Here is a 23,371-nt window from a genome sequence, read left to right on the forward strand (position 1 = left end):
ACTAGACAAAAATGCTTGCTTCCCTGAGAAGTTCATCTAACACTGGTGAGGTAATCTGCCAGGGTTTTTGTGCTTTTGCAAAGGAAATTTAAACATTTTGTATTTCTTTTTTTTTTTAAGTAAAGGAAGAGGGAGATTGTTTAAATGTTTCTATCCAGATACCATTACAAATTCACAAATTCTACAACATTCTTACTTTAAAGACATGATGGAAACCTTTCCTGGATTTATTTCTGGGCTTTAAAATACCAAATAATTTTAAAAACCACCCACACACATACACACTCACATGTCTGAAACAGTTATTAAAATGGCTTAAAGCAACTTTCCTGATAGGCATTAGAGCAAGGATTATTTATGCCTAGAGAGTGGATAAAGGAAAGCTATACCTAGTGCTTTCCTGTTTGCAGTGTGGTAAAAACAGAAAAAGGGAATGGAAGACTTTTATCCTTTCTTAGGAAGACCTAAAACTGCAATAATATCTAAAAACAGTGACTTCTTGCGTTTTTGAGTTCAAGGGATGCTAAAATGCAACCAATCAATTAGAACAGCCTGTTCACACCTGAGGATTCAGAATAGTGAATCAGCAGATAGCACCAATCCAGTGCAAAATGCACTGCTGGGCACACTGGTGATTCACACCAGCCTTGAGACTGCACACTAGCCATCTGTAACATAGTTACCCAGACTCTTCATGAAATGTGTTGTTTGTAGAAGGGACAAAAACAATAATCAGTATTCCATCTGAGTGCATTTCATGAGAAAAGCATAGATGTTGAGATCTGAACAGGCTTTGGCTGATGGGAAATATCTACACATGTTACATGATACTCCCCAGCCGGCTGCAATACAAATGTTATTTCTACATGTTGTTCTTTTTCTTAAGGAAGAAAATACACCACAATTTATTTCAGGGGATTAAAACATTTAAGTGACTCTAGCTAAAGGAGTCATGTTACTCATGGGGGTCAAGTTCCCAAACATGGGGGAATCTGTCTTTCACATTTAGTAAAAATAACAAGTATCCACTAGAGGAGGAAGGAAAATCAATTCCCTACATACAGAAAATGAGGATTATGAACAGGGTGTGGGGGCTCTCCTTTCTTAACAAAGCAATGTTCTTTAGACTTGGCTTACTTTCTCAATTACATATCTTGTTTGGTGAACTGGTCAAATCTTGCCAGGATGAACTGTGGGGACCTAGCTTTGGGAGAGAAGCACACATGTGGGAATCTTTTTATTTTCAGAATTGGCAAGCTGAGATGCTGGCACATCATCTGTATGTGATGATAATAGAAGACATGTTTTGTTTTTCATGCAACCTTCACTCTATGTTGCCCTTCCAGTTGCAATTTCTTTTTTAATAAAAAGAAAACACTCATTTTTGTCTCACACTTTTGGAGATTCTAGCCTATTTACCAACTGGCCAGTTTGTTTGGGGCCCTTGGCAAAACAGGGTTATCAGGACAGAAATATATGGCAGAGCAAAACTGCCTCACGACCAGGGCATATAAACAAAGTAAGGAAGAGACTGGGGTTCCATAGTCCCCTTTAAGGGCGTGTCCTCAGTGACCTAAAGTTCCTATTAGGCCCAATCTCTTAGAGGTTCCACCACCACCTCCCAGTAGGGACACTGTGGGACCAAAGCCTTTAATATGCATAAACCTTTAGGGGAAACTGAAGACCTAAACTATAGTAACTGTCCCTCTACAAACACTGAATTCTATATGACAGCTAATTGAAGAGCTGGTCCCTTTTCATTTGTCCAGGGGATAGAACTTAACCCTTAATGTTCTATTGCTAAACTATATCCCTAGTTCCTACACACACGAAGCTCCTAATACATATCTTCATTTTAAGAGGAAGGTTGTAACATTTTGAGCTTGTACCTGGTAAAATTTATCTCGTTATGCATACTTGGTTATAAGTAATGCCAACTACAATCTCTTTTTAAAAATTACTCACATGATATCACAGTTTACATGCTGATCCTTCAAGTTACAGTATAAAAAGCTAAAAGAAACAAAAATTACTTCTAAAACGGGGAAGGGGAGGCCATGACATAGGTTTTCTGATAGCACAGCATAAAACTGGTCAGATAGATACTCCAAGGGAGTAAGTTAAAAGTTTTAATCACTGAAAAATTATCAGCTAATGATCAAAATTTAAGATATAGCTGGGCGTGGTGGCGCACACCTTTAATCCCAGCACTCGGGAGGCAGAGGTAGGAGGATTGCTGAGAGTTCGAGGCCACCCTGAGACTACATAGTGAATTCCAGGTCAGCCTGAGCCAGAGTGACACCCTACCTCGAAAAACCAGAAAAAAAAAAAATTAAGATATAAATAAAACTAACTATGGAATACGCCTATTTAAGGATGAAATAACCTTAATTGCAAAAATAAAGCACTCCCCATCCCCCCAAAAAACTCAAGTATATCCAGATTATTTAGTCAAGGAGTCCTCATACCCTTTTTCTGATCCCTCGGCGAAGAGATCATGCATTTATCAGTTGGGTACTCAAACTGGGTAAAATGCCAGAGACTTGAAAAATCACAAAGTAACCAAAAATATTCAGTCACTTTTCACAAACAGCCATAGCATTTCTCATGAGAAGGCCCAGCAGCTACTGCATTATCATTTCCATCAGTCAGAAATTCCCATATCAAGATCTTTGCTGGTCATCAGCAACCTTCACAGTCCAGCTCAGGAAGATTCAAGATGCCACATCAGAGTTCATCTGAAGGCAAAAGCTCTGTATGGGCCCCCAGGATTTAGTGTGCTGAGCACCAATCAAGCCTCTCAGTGTGTCAGACTTTGATATCGGACACAACCAATTACACAGGCACAACTAACAGCAAGGATAACTGTTTTGAAAAACAACCAAATTCACCATAAGGAGTCACACTGCCAGACTGTCATGAGTGCTAATATTTCACAGAGTTTTAGCTGATCTAGGAAAATTTTACCTTCTGGAATGAAACTTCACCATTTTCTCTCACTCAAAAATCATTTCCCATGAAAACGAAACAATGGGATGAAAAGTAGCTTGATTTATTCATGCAATCATAGTCTAGAATATATTTGCTTAGCTTTTAACAAGTGCATTTTCCCACCATAAAGTCAAAATCGGAGACATTAAGTTCAACAACGAAAATGTGATGTTTTATCAGTTGGATGATGGGTGTGGCGAGGTAAGCGGATATACACTGACTGTCCATCAATTCCCCCCTCCTCAAAGAACTGGCTGCTATTTTCAGTGGGAAGATGTCTGTCCAGCCATCCCAATCCATCTGTGATGCAGAGGGGCTTACTCAACTCCCTCCACCGAGCACACAGGGCTCTGAAGGTAGAACAGGACATGATCCATTCATTCTATTTCTCGATGCATTGTTGTCTTCAATAATTTTGTTTTAAGTTCAAAGTTACTGCGAGAATGCTGTCTCTAGAACAACAAGGCATGTATGGTTCACTAGATATGCTAACACTGAGGTCATTTGGAAGCAGATATCCAAGTTAAAACTTAAGTATCATAATTTACTTCTGTTTTCTTAACTTGTAACTGGGGATCATCATAGGAGGGCTAACAGAACCTCATCTGTTGAGAAAACAGTAATGTATATGAAGTGCTGTGCCTATTATTCTGCCTGTAGCACTTGTCCCATCAGCATTAACTATTGGGGCTATCATTATAAATAAGGACAATAATCAACAGATTGGTAAAGAGTCTCTTCCAGGTTGGCAAGTGAGACAATGATTTGTTTCAAGAAAATCATTCCTCATCACTTTCTTTTGTTTAATTTTTTTCCATGTAGGTATTTTTCTTACATGTATATAATGTATTTGGATCCTATTCCTCACAAACATCCTCTCTTATTCGGGGGGCACGACAGTCGTTCAGAGAAGATTCAAGAAGTGCCCACGAGTAGTGAAGAATGGTTAGGTAGATACCTGAGGGGAGCTACAAATCAAGGCAGATAGAAGCCCTGGCTGCTCCGCTCAATAGGAGTTACAGGAGGCAGTAAGTTCTGGACTCACAGAAACAAGGAGGGCTCCAGGCCAAGAGGAGAAACACTTGGGAAGTTTGCCAACAGAGACCATACTTACGAATGCACTTTAAAGCCGACCTAACGATTCATCAGTTGTCATGACTGTGGTGGAGAGGTAAGGGGTCTTTATATTCGTTAGTGTCAGGTAGCACAGCTAATTTTAAACAATTAACAATACATTATGAGGGAGGCCAGATAGAACTCTCACCTGAAAACTCGAGTGAGGAAACACATGGCAAGTCTGAGTGTGGAATATCTCCAGTTAAGTACAGGGGAGAGGCACTATATCACACTCAAATTAAACCAAAATTTGCTAATGGAAGATAAACTTTAAATTTCCCACTCAGGAAACAATAACATTAGCCCTGCATTAGATAAAAGCAGGTATTAGTAGGCATGTGCTTCCTGCACCCAGGGTTCAGTGCTCCCCACCTGTGACTTAGATCTGGGTCTGCTACCACCCCTTAAACACACTATACCTTGCCATGCTATGAAAACTAGTTTCTCTAACCCTTGGGATATTATGGCTGGTATCCAATTCATACAATTTAAATTCCTAGTTTTTCCCAATCATATTAACTAAAGGACTGGATATGGTACTTAAATCTCACCCTTAAAATCAGGCACATATTGTACACAAATTTGCAAAATCCAGGAAAAAAAATGAATTCACATCTCTTAACAATGTAACTTGTAGCTATGTTTAGTTATAAGGAGACACACAGCCCTTTATCCCTTGACATGTATGTCTTCTCAGAAAAAGTTAAAGGCTTGTCAAGAAAGTTTACATGGTGCATCATTAACAGTCCATCTTAAGAGTGTGGAGAAGTTAAACATTTTTACTTGGTTCAGTCATGGCATGTACACGTGACTCCCTCCATGACAGTTACTATGTGGGGTAAACAGCTAAGCAAATGACGTCAGCTGTGCAAAGCCAGAGAACATCAACATTCCCATCTAGAACCCTGCCAGTCCACCCTGCAGTGTGACTCCTTCTCCTTGGCTGAGACTGGCTCTGGGGGCCTCAGGGGCCCTTCCTTTTTGGCATTTCACAAGCCTGGCTCCTGTGGCACTCACCGTCAAGGCGCAGGTAAAGGAAGTTCCGAAATGCGAAGTAATCCTCCATGATGGTCATGAGCGACGTCATCTGGCAGAAAAGCAGCACGCGGTGACTGGTCGCTCTCAACTTTGGCAGAATACGATCAAGTAGCTCAAACTTTCCTGAGGCCCGATACAGCTCAGCTCTGAACCCAAAAATGCAAAACAAGAAGACAGTATTACTGCTGTCTTCTCGAAGGATCTGGAGGCACTCTGCTTTTCACAGAACCCTGCAGAGCAACATGCAATATGGAACTGTGGAAGGGTGAATGAATGAATAAATGAATGGGCAAAGAACAGCCCCTAAGCTCTGAGAGTATCCTGATATATTCATACTAAACCCATAAAAGGGTATGTTCTACTTGCTAGGTATCACGGCAGATTCTAGAAAGAGAAAGAACCCCCTTCCATATTCCTAATACTTTTCATAATGTCTCTATCAAATATACAAAATTTTTAAACTTAGGACACTTATGGCTCACTTGAACATTTATCGAACACTTAACCAGGTACCAAGCACAGTGCTGGACAGGTGTCTACTGACAAAAGGGATAATTACATATCATGTCAGTACTATAATGAAAAATAGCAAATGGCAAGCAGGGCACTCAGGGTGTGTAGCCTGGCCACTCTGCTCAATGTGACGAGACCCTCACAGGCTTTGCCTCAGCCTGCTGCCTTTCTTCAAAGACAAAGTCTTATCAGAACAGTCATGCTCACACACTTCTCTTCTGTTGGACTGAGTTCATCATACACTAGCTGAGTTGAGTGGATGTGCCTGAGACTTTTGGGCCCCTATAGCTGAAAATATTTCCTACCCAGTCCTGCGTAGATCAAGTTTGTCAATCACTGGCTTAGAGAGTTTCAGCTATAGTGTTCTCTCTTCAGGGAAGCCAGAAGAAAATGCGGGTGTGGGTACAAAGAGGGAAGACATGAGTATGTGCAAAGTCTCCAGGGAGCAAAGAAGCTGGATAAACCTTAGAAATAAAAAAAAGAACATAACGGTGTGACTTAGGCTTAGATGTGGGGAGAAAGGAGGGACATGAAGACCATGGCAGGGAGGAGGTGAAGGGAACAGATTCTCTAGGGCTCCACTGGATGTTCAGGTGTTCAGTGCGGTGGATAACCGCTGACGATTATACACAGGCATCAGATCTGGTGTGCCTGTCTGAGGAGGTTACCATGGACACTGCATGAGAGGGGACTAGGGAGGATAAGCATCCTGGCTTACTGCATATGCTACTGACACAGACCAATACAAAGAAAGGCTCATGTAGGGCCTCTTCCCTCCACATAACCCACCTCTTTGTAAATCCACAGGGCTGTGTTGTGTAGTGTTTAAACTTAATTTTGAGGTTGGTACTGTTTACACAGTCACCAGTGTGCTGAAACATATTACTGGGAGGCTGATATTGCAACATGGTGCACTCTATTCTCAAGTGGCATGCTCTTATGTTTTTCTTCCTGCTCTCCATCCCCCGCTCTGAGCTGTCCTCCACATACCCCTCTGTAGCCACGCCGCTGAGAGGCAGTGTGACCATGGGACCCCGAAGAAAGCAAGGTAAGGAGAGGGGGAAGAGCCAGGTGGCCTTGGTCTGGGTACAGTTCAGTTCCTGTGCTCACCTAGTGGCCCTGCCTGCCCATGGTGGCCAACAAGGACACCTCCATCCTAATAATACGTTTTTTGCTGAGGTGAACCAGAACAACTGTCAGTGCGGCTTCCGTTCTTCCACAAGTGACTGTGACGGTGTGCGCCCTTACAATACAAGAGATGTTTCCTTCATGTGTGTGAATGCTAAATACCTGCAGGAAATTTGAAAGAGGAATTCTCTTCAAGCCCAAGCTACACTTCCAGGTCACGGTGACCACCCTGGGAAGCATCAGCGACATTTTACGACACAAGGCCACCACTGCGTCTCTCAAGCGACAGCTGTGCCCTTTGAATAATCACCTGCTCTGGGCAAGTTGGGAGTTATGCCAGTAAAATACAAAAGAATGCTGAAATCATTTTGGTGAACAACTTTTGCTCTCTGCAGAGGAACAAGAACGGCTAAGGACAGTGGCAATGTGTACATGTAGAGAAGGAAGTCAGGTAAGACCAATAATACTATAAATATCGAAAGAGAAAAAAATAGGATTTACCCATTGATGACCCCATTTGAATAGCCCAGGTGTTCAGCAAAGGATTCCTTCAAAAGAAAGAGAATAAAGTGATTTTAAAATGTAATGATTAACTTGTTGTTGTTTTTGGCGAGATCACTCTATGCGTTTGTAGAGTGGAGTTAAAGCAAATCATAAGAAGTTAAGCAAACCAGGAACTCATGTCTCTGCGGTCAGTTTCTGTTGCACCGGAAGTGGATCCCCTGACCTCCTTTGCGTCTGAACTCCCTGGTGAGGGGTTAGCTGACTGACCCAACAGCACCAAGCATGCGCTGGCCCAGGGCTGAGCCTGGGGATCCACCCACGAATTTATGGTCTAAAGGCAGAGCTCAATACGAGCCAAGCAACACACAAGCACAATGTAACATGGAACTAGTTAGCAATAGGAATCGTGGTGATTATAATCATTCTTAATTTACTGAAAGCCTGACATTGCTCCCACACTTCTCCTCTTTACAAATACAATCCTGAGTGTACTTCATTCTTAAGGTCTAGCAGCCACTTTCAGAGCAAGCACAGAATAGAATTACTAGCGACCTTTGTAGTGATGCAGAGGAAGAAATACTTGATCACTCTCCGTGGGCTTTCTCTATACCCACGTGTGAGCAATGGTGAACACCTTCCTTTAGTGGAGCCTTTTCTTTTACCTCAACCCCCAGCCACTGCAGCTTGTCTTCCAAGAAGATCAGGTCTCCCCTCACCACTCAGGGCAGGCTCCAGCCCCTCACGGCAATGCCCTGCGGCAAAACTGACCCCAATGGCCAAGAGCAAAATGCACTTTCCCTGCTGGAACCACATTTTTGTGACAGACACTCATCCTTGGAAGTTTCTGAACTTCCATCTCTGTCCCCCAGCAGGGCTGGGAAAATTAAAGTGATGGGGTGTGTTGGTAGAATGTCACTTCATACCCTGGCTCTCCACTTTGAAGGTCCCCAGGGAGACAGCAAGCCCATTCTGTAAGCTGGGGGTTCTGGGGTGATTTGCTACCAATAGAGGGTCATGTGGTAAAGCTAGACAGAACAAAGACAAATGCACATGGCACCTTGGGCACTAATTGCCTGCAGACTGGCTGGTAGCTATAGGGTTCTAAGTCTACAAACAGACTCCTCAGAGAGTTCTAGGTAAATAAATAGCAAATCAGCCTGCCTTTCTACTGACAGCTACTTGAAGGACAAATGGCGGGTGTTGGCAAGCACCCTCTACGCTTCCCCCTCCTGTTTCCCTTCCTGGTCCAGATGCTCACCAAGAGAAGACAGTGTCTCCCATTCTTGGCCCCAAATGAAGCTGAAGCAAACAATAAGAACTGAATATTTTCCAAATCCCCACACATCTCTACAGATCAGAGTAATGCCTTCAAACTACAGGAAAAAAAAATATGGAAATATGTGTGACTTCCTGATACAATGTCAACCATATTCAGCATTAGATTTCTTCTCCAGCCCTTCCTTTCACCCGATCCAACACATACATGCCACCAACATTCAGACACCTTCCATCTGTTTAACATGCTCCTCTACAAGATGCTTCATGTGACTGACTCAAAAGCTGATCCCTCTGCCAGGCCTATAATCTGTTTCCCCTTCCAGTATGGAGGCAGCTTGGCGAGTCTAGTAACTTTTCCTAACAAGTCACAGAGACTAAGCAGCCTCTACCAGGAACTCATTGCTGCTCCATGGATTAGTCTGTGTATCTAATTAGTGATGGCTTGTTGGTAAGATTTTAAAGTGCTATAATTCAAATTTCATACAGGGTTATAAATACACCATCCCCCTTGTCCTAGAGTTCTTTCTCGATTGTTCTGGGTAATGTCTCAATATGACAAACACCCTCCCATGTTCACAGATGCTCTCCTATGTCTATGAATGTTCTACTGTGTCCACAGGTGTTCTCTCTAGGCCTATGGACACTCTTTCCATGTTCACAGGTATCCTATGTCCATGAATACAGCCCCCATGTTTGTAGAAACTCTCCCTATGTCCATCTATGCTCTCCACAGGTACGTGGATGGTCTCCCTATATGCATGGTGTCTCTGCATACGTCCATACGTGTTATCACTATGTTCATAAATTCTCTCCCTGTGTTCACGGTGTCTCTCTATACATCTACAGATATTTTCTCTACATCCATGACTTCTGTCCCTCTGCTCACAGATGTCCTCCCCTCTGTGTGATTCTTCTTTCCTATGCGTAGGAATGCTCTCCTCTACATCTATGACATGCTCTCCTGAGAAAGTAAAGGTCACAGCAGCATCAGAAGCCTTTCCACTTACTTGACACAAGTAAGACGGGCCTATAATACAGGGAGAGGGTAGTTAAGAAATACCATGCCCTGACAACCGTGACTGCAAAAAAAAAAAGGGCAGGGGGAAGAATACTCAAAGTTAAGGACATTTCAACTCACCTTTATCCCGTGATAGTTTTAATTCTCCAAAATAGTCAATTTATTAACTAGCATGGAGCCCTTTTCCTTTCGCTCTGCCTCTGTTCAGTTTGTAGTAGGAAGTAGGCCTTGTGCTGGCAAACAATTGCCGCAGGACGGTCTCATTTTGCAGACAGCCAGGGCAGCTCCTTTGTACTTCTGCTCTACCCACCTGCCCCAGCTAAGTGACACCCTTGTTAATGCAAGAATCTTACTCACATGTAGCTAATATGCTAGAGACATGACCATCAGCATAAAGCAATGATTTACATTGTCACAATCGAAACCAGGCAGGAAAATATAAATGTAAGTCACAGGCTAAAGCCAGCATCTTTCACAAAGAAAATTTCAAGAACTCTTTTCTCTTCAATATTTATAAATACATTATTTTAATATTTTTCACAGCATCCTTCTGAGGAAGCTGAGTGTGCCTGTCATTATCTTCAATTTCAGAGCTCTGACTGTAACAAGGTAATTCACAGCACTTACCCAAACCCACATAATGAGCCATCGCTTGCAACATTTCCTCACTACTTTAACTCTTGGTTATAAAATCCCAGATGCTCAGGCGGTTGGTGCCAAAGAGATTCCACACCCAGGAAATGAGTTTGTTAATTCGGCCTGAAGAGCTCTGGGCTTTCGCAGCTCCACTTCTCTGCACAGGCTCTACGCTTATTTTGGGTTCCATTTTTCTAACTAACGCCATCAGGATCATAATAGGGGCCAGAGACTCACCTCGATGTGTTGAAACATGTATGGGTGGTTGCAGATCTTTCTCAGCTGCATGATGGTGTTCATTAGTGTCTTCGCGCCACCTTTCCCCTGAGAAGAGCAGTAAGAGCAGAATTAATTGTTCATTAATCAGATAATTCCAATTTCTAAAAATCAGAAGTGTAACACATTGGTAGAAGCCTTTCCTAGTATGTGAACGCTCTGAATTCAGTCCCCAGCACAGAACAAATCCCAGGGAAAGAAATGGGATTTTTCCAACTTCTAAGATGCCAGGCTTGAGACATGGCTTAGTGGTTAGTGTGAAGCCTAAGGACTCAGGCTGGAATCTCTAGTACCCTCTTACGCCAGATGCACATGGTGGCACATGTGTCTGGAATTCGTTTGCAGTGGCTAGAGGTCCTAGCCTGTCCATTCCTTCTCTCTCCTCCTCCCTCTCATATTAATAAATAAAAACAAAAGACTTTTAAAAAATCCTAAAATGCCACCAAACACTGAGCAAGCATATTTTCTGCAGAACTGTTATAAGCAGAGGCACCTCTGCTTACAAAAATACAAGTAAGAATACACTCTCTCTTCCCTCAGGCCCCATTGTCAATGAAGATAAATGTGCCCAGGGCTCTGTATTAGCAAAGCCATCCTTCACTGGGAGGCTTCTTGGAAATGGCTAAAGAGAAAGCCCACAGAAGACAAACTCCAGCACCTGAGACTCGCTGGTTCCCACAGCATACATACCTTCTTATCTTTCTCGGAACCGTCAGTGAGGAGGATGCCCTTGGCTTGCATGTGGCGGTAGAGAATCTTCTGCAGCGCAGACATGTCACACTTGATCACGTACTCGACCTGGGGAAGGACACTGGGATGTGGGTCACAGCATGGAAGAAGGGGCTGTTCGGAGATGGGCTGCTGGCGCCACTCCTGGAAGCATGGAGAAGGCACCTGTTTCCTCATCCTGGGTTCATGAAGAAGGGGACAGGATGGGGTCATGGGGCAGATCATGGTCCTCACTGTTAAAAACATCAGGGTGATGGTGAGACCCTCGGAAGGTTATTTGTAGAAGAGGTATGGCCACATTTTCTACAACTTGATTCCAGATTTGAAAGAAGGAATAGCTTGCCAAACTGTTCCCATGCAAAATGTTCAATATGGGGTGTTTTGAGTAGTTCTTCTGCTTCCTATTTATACCCTTTTTCATATGACTGAACAGGATCAGAGAAAACAGTGACTGTCCAATATCCTGTGATTTTCTTTCTAAAACATTTTTTAAATGGCTACCCCCAGCACTAATCTTGAGTAAGATTTACAGCAGGCCTAAGCTAACTGTCATTAACCTTTACTATTAAGAGGTGACAGAATATAACATTGTGAGGACAACAGACAGAGGAGAATTAATCCACAGCTGGGCACAACTTCATGGCCATGGAAACTAGGATAGGACTTCCTGTGAACCCCACTGAGAAATGACAAAATCCAATTTACAGCACTTCAAGGAGATTCATGTGCCTCTCGCTTCTCATACACCTGCAAGTCCTCATCAAACTCCTAGTGCATAAAGTATGCCTGACTCATATTACTGTTTTTCTTTATTAAAATAAAATCCCAAGGATATAAATGTGCAATTTTCATAATAAATGTCTGGTTAATGCCTGGATGTCTCCAACGGGTGATTAAAAGTAAATCAGCAAGCAGCCTAATGTTGAGGAAACTGATTAAAATCATTAGGTTATCTTCAGCTCTGAGGGCCAGCGAGAAGAGGTCATCAATGCAAGAAAGTTGAATCTTCATCCAATTGAACCTTTGAAAGGGATCTTTGAAGCTGGGGAAACTACAATCAGTAGTGTTGGGCACTGTTTTTTTTTTCTTTAAATTTAATGTATTTATATTCACAAACAGAGAGAGAGAGGGAGAGAGAGAGACAGAGAATGAGAATAAACATGAATGAGAATGGGTACACCAGGGGCTCCTGAAACTGTAAACTTATTTCAGACATGTGCCACTTTGGGTATCTGGCTTTACATGGGTGCTGGGAAAAATCAAAACCATGGCCATTAGGCTTTGCAAGCAAGTGCCTTTAACCATGGAACCATTTCTTCAGCCCTTGGGCCCTTGTTTTGATGTGTGTCTAGTAAGTTACAAGAATGCTTGCTTTTTTGCAGAAAAATTAGAAAAAACAAATAACCCACTAAATGCTGGCTACATTTTATACATGACCTTATTAGGCCTAGAAAAAAAAATAAATCTGTAAGTTTAGTAAATAAGTATGGACTTAAAGTTTTTCATATCTGATCATGTTTATTCTCCCCTTTAAAATGATTACTTTTTGCAGTTTTGCTGAGGTGCAATTGATAAAAAAAATTATGTTGATTCAAGGTAGTGTGATATTTTCATCTATAAGAGCTCTCATTCACAATGAAATCGGATCATAGTGAAGAAAAATGTTAAGCAACATAGATCTTAACAAGTATGATTACAAAAATAACAAGGGCCAATATTACTGAGCTTGATGTACCAAGCCCTGTGCAGAAGCTGTTATGTGCCTTTTCTCATTTAATTCACACAAAAGCTCTATTAGACGGTCACATTTGTTTCCACACTTTGAAAACAAGGAATGTGAGCTATCAGAGACATTCAGCTCTGACCTCAAAATGACCCAGCTACTCAGTGGTACAGTTAGGCTCTGAACAGCATCCATGTTCTTAAGATACATATTAAGGATGACCATAGGAACTGTTGGGCATCCAAGCTCTGTCTGGTACTCACCTCTACCTGATGGCCCTCCCTGCTCACTCATTCACACCTTCATAAGTGTGGGAGACATGGCTGATTCTTTTATAAGGTGCACCCAGGGATGACAGATCTAGTGTCAAGGACAGATCCCTCACTTCCTACCCATCAATCAGCTACTACTAAGGGCTGAAGTAGAGGAATTCAGGATAAAGGAAGAATCTTGATGGTACCATGGAGACAGGGTGCCAAGCATCCTCATGGTCATGGCATTAGCAATGAACTTTTACTGGGGACCTGATGGCTGCTCTGGAAAGGGGATGACAGCTGAAGACTTCTTCCTCACATGACTGATGGTAACAGCAGCTGGTGTGAATCAAGGACCAAAATCACTATCATAAGCTCCACAAGTGTAGTTCCTAGAATGTTCCCCAACAACTCAGCTATCTTGTTCAGTGTTACACTTTTCAACAAGCTTGGAATGACCTTGATGTTCGGATTTCTTTTGGAATTCTGCTGTATCTGAGGTTCTTTTGAAGATCTTCCTCTGTAAAGTTATTTAACCTAAACCAATTTTTTTGTTCTTCTAAGAAGGTAGTTATGGAATTTGTTTGATAGCAAAGCTTATCACCCCAATCTATGTCCACAGGGTTGTGAATTCTATGCATTCACTCATATTAATGTCTCCAGGGATGAGTTGAGGCCCACAGGACAGTGCTCGAAAGAGTTAGTTTATGTTCCGATTTCAAAATGCCAGTGTGATGATGACACCTAATACTTTTGGTCAGTTCCAGCCACACTATAGCATGGTACAGGTGATAACAAGCCAATTTCCATGTTACATATCCATATCTATTAATGTTGTTTTAAGGACAAATATATATGTTCTATCTCAATATAATAAAGGCTATTTATGACAAGCCTACAGCCAACATATTACTAAATGGGGAAACACTGGAAGCTTTTCCACTAAAATCAGGAACAAGACAAGGGTGTCCACTGTCCCCACTTTTATTTAACATAGTTTTGGAAGTCTTAGCCATAGCAATAAGGCAAGAGACACACATAAAAGGGATACAAATTGGAAAGGAAGAGATCAAGTTATCATTATTTGCAGATGACATGATTCTATACATAAAGGACCCTAAAGACTCTACTAGCAAACTGTCAGAGCTGATCAAAACCTACAGCAATGTAGCAGGATAAAAATAAACACACAGAAATCAGTAGCCTTCATATATGCTAACAACAAACACACAGAGGATGAAATCAGAGAATCACTCCCATTCACAATTGCATCAAAAAAAAAAATAAAGTACCTTGGAATAAACCTAACCAAGGAAATAAAGAATCTCTACAAGGAGAACTTTAAAACGCCCATGTGAGAAATTGCAGAAGACACTAGAAAGTGGAGAAACATCCCTTGTTACTGGATTGGAAGAATCAATATTGTGAAAATGGCAATCTTACCTAAAGCAATCTACACATTTAATGCAATCCCTATCAAAATTCCAAAGGCTTTCTTCATGGAAATAGAAAAAACAACCCAAAAATTCATTTGGAATCACAAAAAAACCTCAAATATGTAAAATAATACTGAGCAACAAAAAAGAGGCTGGTGGTATCACCATACCTGATTTTAACCTATACTACAGAGCCATAGTAACAAAAACAGCATGGTACTGGCACAAAAACAGACATGTAGATCAGTGGAACAGAATAGAGGACCCAGATGTAAGCCCAAGTAGCTATAGCCACCTGATATTCGATAAAAATGCCAAAAATACTCATTGGAGAAGAGACAGCCTCTTCAGCAAATGGTGTTTTGAAAACTGGATATATATCTGCAGAAGGATGAAAATAGATTCTTCTCTCTCGCCATGCACAAGAATTAAGTCCAAATGGATTAAAGACCTTAACATCAGACCTGAAACTCTGAAACTGCTAGAGGAAAAAGTAGAGGAAACCCTTCAACATATTGGTCTTGGCAAAAACTTTCTGAATACAACCCCAATTGCTCAGCCAATAAAACCACAGTTTAATCACTGTGACCTCATGAAATTACAAAGATTTTGCACTGCAAAGGACACAGTGAAAAAAGCAAAGAGGCAACCTACAGAATGGGAAAAAATCTTCGCCAGCTATATATGTGATAGAGGATTCATATCTAGGATATACAAAGAACTCAAAAAGTTAAATAATAAGGAATCAAACAAGCCAATCAAAAAATGGGCTATGGAGCTAAATAGAGCATTCTCAAAGGAAGAAATATGAATGGCCTATAAGCATCTAAAAAAATGTTCTACGTCACTAGTCATCAGGGAAATGCAGATTAAAACTACATTGAGATTCCATCTCACTCCTGTCAGATTGGCCACCATCATGAAAACAAATGATCATAAATGTTGGCGGGGATGTGGAAAAAGAGGAACCCTTCTACACTGCTGGTGGGAATGCAATCTGGTCCAGCCATTGTGGAAAACAGTGTGGAGGTTCCTAAAACAGCTAAAGATTGATCTACCATATGACCCAGCTATAGCACTCCTAGGCATATATCCAAAGGACTCATCTCATTTCCTTAGAAGTACATGCTCAACCATGTTTATTGCTGCTCAATTTATAATAGCTGGGAAATGGAACCAGCCTAGATGTCCCTCAACTGATGAGTGGATAATGAAGAATGGACTTCTGTTCAGCGGTAAAGAAAAATGAAGTTATGAAATTTGCAGAAAAATGGGTGGACCTGGAAAGGATTATACTAAGTGAGGTACCCAGGCCCAGAAAGCCAAGCGGCTCATGTTCTCTCTCATATGTGGATACTAGCTACAGATGTTTGGGCTTCTGCGTGAGAAGGAAAATACTTGGTAGCAAAGGCCAGTAAGTTAAAAAGGAGACATAAAGGGAAGAGAAAGGAAGGGAGGAGGATACTTAATAGGTTGATATTGTATATATGTAAGTACAATGATTGTAATGGGGAGGTAATATGATGGAGGATGGAATTTCAAAGGGGAAAGTGTGGGGGTAGGGAGGGTGGGAATTACCATGGGATATTTTTTTATAATCATGGAAAATGTTAATAAAAATTAAAAAAAAAACAAAAAATACTATATATATATATGTGTGTGTGTGTGTGTGTGTGTGTGTGTGTGTGTGTGTGTGTGTGTGTGTTCTAACATCATTCTGCATCCAAGGGGATTACTGCTGAGTACCCTGCTCAAACCATTTTCTCAGCCCCATGTGTAAGTCTGGAGACCTAGACCTTGAACACCTGAATGCCTGCAACAGTAATTCTACTGGCTGTGCGATGTTACCTCCCATTGCCACACCAGTACCCAGTATGAACAGATCACATCCCCAAAGCCACCTGCTGGCATGCCCTTCTAATTCTGAGGTAGCACGTTATACCTGACCTGAGGGCAGCATGATTCACAGAGCAGGCAAGCATTAGCTATGGACTGAGAAAAGGGAAGGCTGATTAATCCTAACAAAGGCATACGGACTGATGGCGGCAGACCAGAAACGTTAGTCGCACCAACTTCAACTTGATTGCGTCTGAGGTCAGCCTCTCATAAAACATGATGTCACCTGATTAGAGTGTGAGTGAAAGTTCCTGAAAATACACTGGTGCTGTCAGAAGTGAAAGTTGTGGCTTCTTAAAAAGACTAGTTCCTCCAATGAGGCTTTATTCAGGTTCCACGTACAACTGTGGTGCCGCACTCATGTACATCATAACAATCTCCTAAGCATTCTCTGTGAATAAATGGACAAATTCATCCTGAAGTAAGCAAATCTGGTGCTTATATTGAGCATGGATCTCTCCCCATATAACTGTAGAAGAAATTGTGCTTCCTTCTTCCTTTCTGCTAGAACACTGCTCTTCACTTATCTCTATTTAAAAAGGATCCAGTCTGCTATGTGATACATTACCACTTTATCAGCTGAGACTTTTAAACAATATGGGTGAATTTATGGAATCCTGGGTCTTGGATCCATGGCGTGAGAGAGGAATGATGGCAATGATCAATTCTATTCAGCATTCCCAGCTTTTACATAATACATATATGAATTTTTCATATAAATGTAACTTTTTCCAGGGTTTTACTCAAATTACATTTAAAAGAACCAGGAATGGTGTTGGCTGGCCCAACCTCTAGTTAACCTTAGTTCCCTTCCATATCACTTCACTCGTTCTGGAGGATATGAATTAGCCAAGAAGAATAATAAGTATAGATGACTTCATATGGGAACAAACTGAAAAATCAATTTTTTTTTATTTAGCTTAACTTGTCTCATTTAATCCCTTTTCCGTGAACTAGCATCCTTTCCTGAGGATTGGGTTTGTGTCTTCGTACAAGGTAGGGGTAAGGCACAGTAAACCCCCCTTCTTATTAGGTGTTTCATTAACTTGTTATTTAAACTGACTTTCCTCTGCAGCAGAGATATTTATCTAACTGTGACCTTTCTATATATCTGCTTTAGTTTCATCCACGTCAGTATGTGTAAAGATGCCCCAAACCCTATTCCACATTAAGGAACTGAAAATTAAACTTTAAAAATACCACTTCTGGGGCTGGAGAGATGGCTTAGCGGTTTAGGTGCTTGTCTGCAAAGCTTAAGGACCCAGGTTCAATTCCCAAGTACCCATGTAAGCCTGATGCACAAGGTGGTACATGTGTCTGGAGTTCATTTGTAGTGCCAAGAGATCCTGGCATGTGTGTTCATTCTCTTTCTCTGTCTCAAATAAGTAATTCCAAAAAAAACCTACTTCTTACCTATTTTAATGATTAAAACAGGATTGAAAAACAAAGAAATGCCTCCTTTGACACTGCAAGCACTAATGAGAATGCAGAGGAACTAGAATGCTTATACCTTGCTAGTAACTAAAATGCCCCATGGGAAAGTTCCTACTAGGCCATGTGTGCACTGACCATATGACCAAGCAGTTGTTCTCTTGGGTGTTTACTCATATGAAACAAAAATATATGTTCACACAAAGCCTCAATGCACATGTTCAGAGAAACTCTGCTCAGTAAGAACAATGCAGAGCAGCCCCCATATCTCTCAACAAAATAGATAAGCTGCCATTCATTCATATCATCGATTACTATTCACCACCAAAATGATGCTACTGTGGATACATGCAACAACTTGGACGGCTTTCAAACTCATTACACAGAGTGCAAGAAACCAGGTCCAACGGGCAACACGTTGTCTGCTGACACTCATCTGATGTTCTGGGACAGGAGGAGCAGTAGGGATGGCTAGCAGATGAAAGGTCAAAGGCGGCTGAGAGCAGGTCTGGCCCTGAGAGTACTGAGAATGCAGGCATGGTTAGGCAACAGAATTATCCCCGACACTCCAAGAGCAAAAACAAACACGTGCCCTTAAATCTCATCAGGGTAGGTGAGAGAATGGTTCCGTAGTTTGATTATGAACATGATTAACATAAGCAGGCTTTGTTAAAACTTACAGAAGTACACGCTAAAAGGAATATAGTTCTCTATATAGATTTTACTCTATCTAAACCTAAAATAGCATTAAAAACACTTTCCGGACTCTCTCTTCTGAAAACACTTGAGGATAATCACCATAGATGTACTTAGCTTTTTCCTGCCATCAGCTATCATTCCTTTATGGATTTCTGTTCAGGATAAGTGAGATATACACATTGCTTATGGCTATATGCAGTGGGTGGCAAAGAAAACCTCTCATCCCCCCACGAATGACATTTAAATTTCTAACTTTTCCCAGATTTTTTTAAAGCAATCCTAGCAAGGCACAGAGAGTAGAGAATGGGTATGAGCCAAGTCAGATCAGCGACAGCTCCGCACACGCACAAAGGGGTTGATTGCACATGGTGTGGATTACAGGGACAGCGACATCGGAGGGCCTTAGAGGCACTGTAAAGACAGAAGACTACTGAGAAAAAAGCTTGAAGTAGTGCCCTTTAATAGAAGCAGAAGGATGGAAACACTGGGGTGGCAGCTGGGGGCACTGAGCGCTCACATGCCCAGCAGAGCACGATGAGCACAGAGCCCACGGCGTCCTCACTACAGTTCTGTGGAGACAATTTTTTCTATTTTTCAGGTAACTGTTGAGAACACTTGGCTACTCTGGGTAAAATGACTTGTCTAAATTCATATCACAAGAGACAGAATGAAGTGTGCCCCATGTCCACTGATGGGCACAACCCATGATTTTTCAACACCACCAAGCTGACTCCAGGAAAAGGTGAAGGAGGATGTCTTTAAAATTTGGGATGCCTTTAAAGGCATCCACATGCAATGCCGTATACAGCATACTATATGCATCCTAAATACAATACTCTGGGCACTAAAGAGTAAAATTATAGTTGTGCAAGAGACTTACTCTTCACAACCAAAGAGCAAATACATATTTTTTAAAAAAAAATTATAAAATTCAAGTGTACTCAGGAAGCTTTCTTGTAGAAAGAGCCACAGAGTAAATATTTTAGTAAAGCAAAGAATTCTTTTGTGATATAACTGATCACCCATAATCCCTATGTGGCAAACATTTGTTTTTTTACATGCAGTGGGTTTTCTCAAAACAGGGCATACATTTAAGCTGTAATGCTTTAAAGAGAAGTATATTATCCAGCATTGGAAATGAAAATAACTACATAAAGAAGTGTTATGTAATTAATAAATGAAAGGCTTTATTTAATTACCTTTCATTTTATACCTCCTTTTATTTTTCAAAAAAGGAAGCCTGGAACATATTAAAACATTAACATTTCATCTCTGTAATTTGCAAGACCATGGTAATAGCATGCTAGGAAGTAGTCCAAGGCAAATTCACATGACCACTGGACACATTCATTAGTTTATCTACTAAGCAATTCAACTTCATTATGAACAGAAATGACCCTTGGGAAAAAAAGAGAAGGGAAGGGGCTGGTGAAGGGGAAAGGAAAAGGAAAAGAAGGAGAAAAGAAGAGAAAGGAGAGGAGGGAAAGAGAAGGGAGGGGAAGAGAGGAGAGGAGAAAAAACGGTGTTACCCAAAGAAGTTAATGAAAATACTAACAGTACTTCATCCCGAAGATACATTCCCTAATGAAATAAAATAATTAAATATTAGAAAAATAAAAATTATATCATGTTTATCTTTAAAAAGTAATATTTTCTCTATTAACGAATAGGGATTACACGATAGAATTGATAGCAAAGAAAAACAACTGCAACCATCTTGCCAACTCCCATTTTGAGGCAAAGAGGATGAGATACTAACTATCTGCCCAGTAGCTTTTACCCAGAAAAACCACAATCATGCAAAAGCAGTACAGTTCCAAATTGGCTCACCCAAGGAGATGCAAAGAAAACCTTGCCATTCAGCAAAAAGCATGCAATGCCAAACAATCTACCTTTGAGAAAATGAAACCGAGACTTCAGGTATGGGTCATACTGAACAAAATTCAAGCTCACCCTCAAACTGAGGAGCCTAGAGCCTATTCAAAGCATTCTACACCACTGATACCTTAAGAACAATCTGAAAAACCATCTGCCTAAAAGTTCACAGGGAAGTTTACCAGGACTGAATTTTATGGTGCAAGAGAAGACTATGTCCCGGAGAATGACATGATCCAATCTGTGACTTCCAGGAGCCCGATGTCTCATCAGCAGCATGGTGCCACCACCGAGACTAGGGCTGGAGAGACAGCTTAGCAGTTAGGAATCTTGCCTGCAAAGCCAAAGGACCCAGGTTTGATTCTCCACGACACACATAAGCCAGATGCACAAGGGGCACATGTATCTGGAATTCATTTGCAGCAGCTGGAGGCCCTGGCACACCCATTCTCTCTCTCTCTCTCTCAATCTTTCCCTCTGCCTCTTTCTCTCTCATAAATAAATAAATAAATAAATAAATAAATAAATAAATAAATAAATAAATAAATAAAATTAACAGAAAAGAATACCAAATAAGCATCCAAGAAACTTTGAAGGTGCTATGACAGGTACCAGATCCCAATCAATACGTGCCTTATAAACAGAATAGTTCTACAGTACTTTTAACAGTAATTTCAACAAGCTCATTAACTTTGGAGAACAAAAAAAGAAAAACAAAAGTCAACATGAAATGAAACTCCATGAATTGTGTGATGTGCGCTGGCTCGCTCTTTCTCTCCATCCAACACAGAAAAGGCACTTGAGGACATTTTCAAGATACCAGTATCTAAATGATAAGACTATTATTTTAGAAGCATAATTTCTGGGGCAGGCACTGAAAATATATTCACAGGAGGAAACACCCACAACTTGAATCTGCAACATACCTTTTCCGGGAGCTGAGATTCAACTTCTTTCTTCAGTCTCCTCAGTAAAAATGGTCTCAACACCTTATGTAGACGCCTGATGATCAATATAGTTTCTTCCTCATTTAAGTCCACCTACAAAAGAATCTTAGATGAATTTATAGAAGAATGTGTCATAAAATAAAGCTTTATTTTCACTCATTATGTGTTTCAATTCATGACTGCACATGTTCATGAGAATGCTACTGATGTATACCTCTCAGTTCTCTTCCTACCTGCCCACTGGGAGGGAATGCAATGGCCTCTCAGTGGGTCTTTGTTTCAATGCCTATGGGAAAGGATATAGAAACCAAGTTGTTTTTTTTTTAATTTGATGTAGTTATTTGCAAGAAGGTGGGGGGAGAGGAAAGACATAAAGAATGGGAGCACTAGGGCCTCTTGCCACTGCAAATGAACTCCAAATACATGGGCTACTCTTTACATCCGGCTTTACATGGGAGCTGGGTAATTGAATTCAAGTGGTTAGGTAGGCTTTGCAGGCAAGCACCTTAACCACTGAGCAATCTCTCCAACCCAGAAACCAGTTTGAGATTGTACTGTTAAAAGACCTAACTCTTGGGCTGGAGAGATGGCTTAGCGGTTAAGCGCTTGCCTGTGAAGCCTAAGGACCCCAGTTCGAGGCTCGGTTCCCCAGGTCCCACGTTAGCCAGATGCACAAGGGGGCGCATGCATCTGGAGTTCGTTTGCAGAGGCTGGAAGCCCTGGCGCACCCATTCTCTCTCTCTCCCTCTATCTGTCTTTCTCTCTGTGTCTGTCGCTCTTAAATAAATAAATAAATAAATAAATAAATAAATAAATAAATAAATAAAAGACCTAACTCTTATGATACTTTGTTAATAATAAAAATTGAACATTGGCATAGAATGGGGCAAAGAGCAATCGTCAATGAGTTTCTATTGAAATGGAAGATGAAGCCTTAAATTAGTCTCTTGGTATTAGTTGTCTCAGATCCAGAAACACAAGGAGGGGGAAGGAGATGGTAGTCTTAAAATAAACACAAGTAAGTCCACCCCAGTCAAACTGGTGAATCTCTCAGTTCTTCTGCGTCACTCCTCTCTCTGACTCTGTCCAAATCTTGTTCAAGTTTAGTCCTAGTTTAGAAAACTCCCTACCTTTTTGTTTTCCTTCCTCTGTTAACCTTTATGGGGCAGGGCAGATTGACACTACTTTCTACAAATGGGCAAACCAATTAATTACCTGCTGACGAGTATGAAATGTGTCTATAAGGCCCCTAAAGATTAAAGGGCCAGGGGTTCAACATAAAATTTCCTCAAGCATTTTTAGTGGTTTTTCATTGCTACAGTTAAAGAACCACTAATGAAAATGGCATGTGCCATTTCTTTCCTTGCAAGGACTCATGCTTTCCTAAGCTCAAAGAGGGCAGCTGAAGAAATAAATGATAATACATTTGAAAATGGCTACTCCAGGATTTTGAGGAAGATTTATGTGCAGACAAAATTGATGCTTACACTAAAACCCAGAAGAAAACTGTGTTTAGAAAATTAATGTTTTACATACAAATTCTACATGGAAATACATCAAAGGGAGATCTCAAGTTTTCATCAAGGAAATATCTCAGTGTTTGTATTCAGTTCGTTGCACTGGTCTGGTTAAATTAATTTAGCAAGCATCTCCATACCCATCTTCCCTGTGGCCTGCTATAGTTGGGCATGACATGGGAACATTCTATAGGGCCTTGGGAAACATGCTGGCATAAGGCAAAGGGATTGGTATGCCCCACACATGTAGATTCAGAGAGGATCCCAGATGAGACCATATCCACACACTGATAGGCTTCCCTATGAAAACAACATTGTCCACCACCCTGTGGGTTTTAGTGGCTCAACTGTTCTCAGCTTTAGGCC

General features: G+C 41.1%; 1 protein-coding gene across 6 annotated transcripts in view; it reads right to left on the reverse strand.

Annotated features, from left to right (window-relative positions):
* Positions 1–23,371, reverse strand: part of Smarca2 (SWI/SNF related, matrix associated, actin dependent regulator of chromatin, subfamily a, member 2) — a 187,048-nt gene that overhangs the window by 83,507 nt on the left and 80,170 nt on the right. For all 6 annotated transcript variants that reach the window (XM_045145734.1, XM_045145738.1, XM_045145746.1 and 3 more), the window contains 5 exons: positions 21,468–21,581; positions 11,189–11,296; positions 10,460–10,546; positions 7,288–7,334; positions 5,125–5,291 (listed from right to left, as the gene is read on the reverse strand). In XM_045145734.1, the coding sequence (XP_045001669.1) occupies positions 5,125–5,291; positions 7,288–7,334; positions 10,460–10,546; positions 11,189–11,296; positions 21,468–21,581 (523 nt within the window). The remainder of the gene's footprint in view (positions 1–5,124; positions 5,292–7,287; positions 7,335–10,459; positions 10,547–11,188; positions 11,297–21,467; positions 21,582–23,371) is intronic.

The sequence above is a fragment of the Jaculus jaculus genome, chromosome 1, assembly GCF_020740685.1.
Source record: "Jaculus jaculus isolate mJacJac1 chromosome 1, mJacJac1.mat.Y.cur, whole genome shotgun sequence".
NCBI classification, from domain to species: Eukaryota; Metazoa; Chordata; class Mammalia; order Rodentia; family Dipodidae; genus Jaculus; species Jaculus jaculus.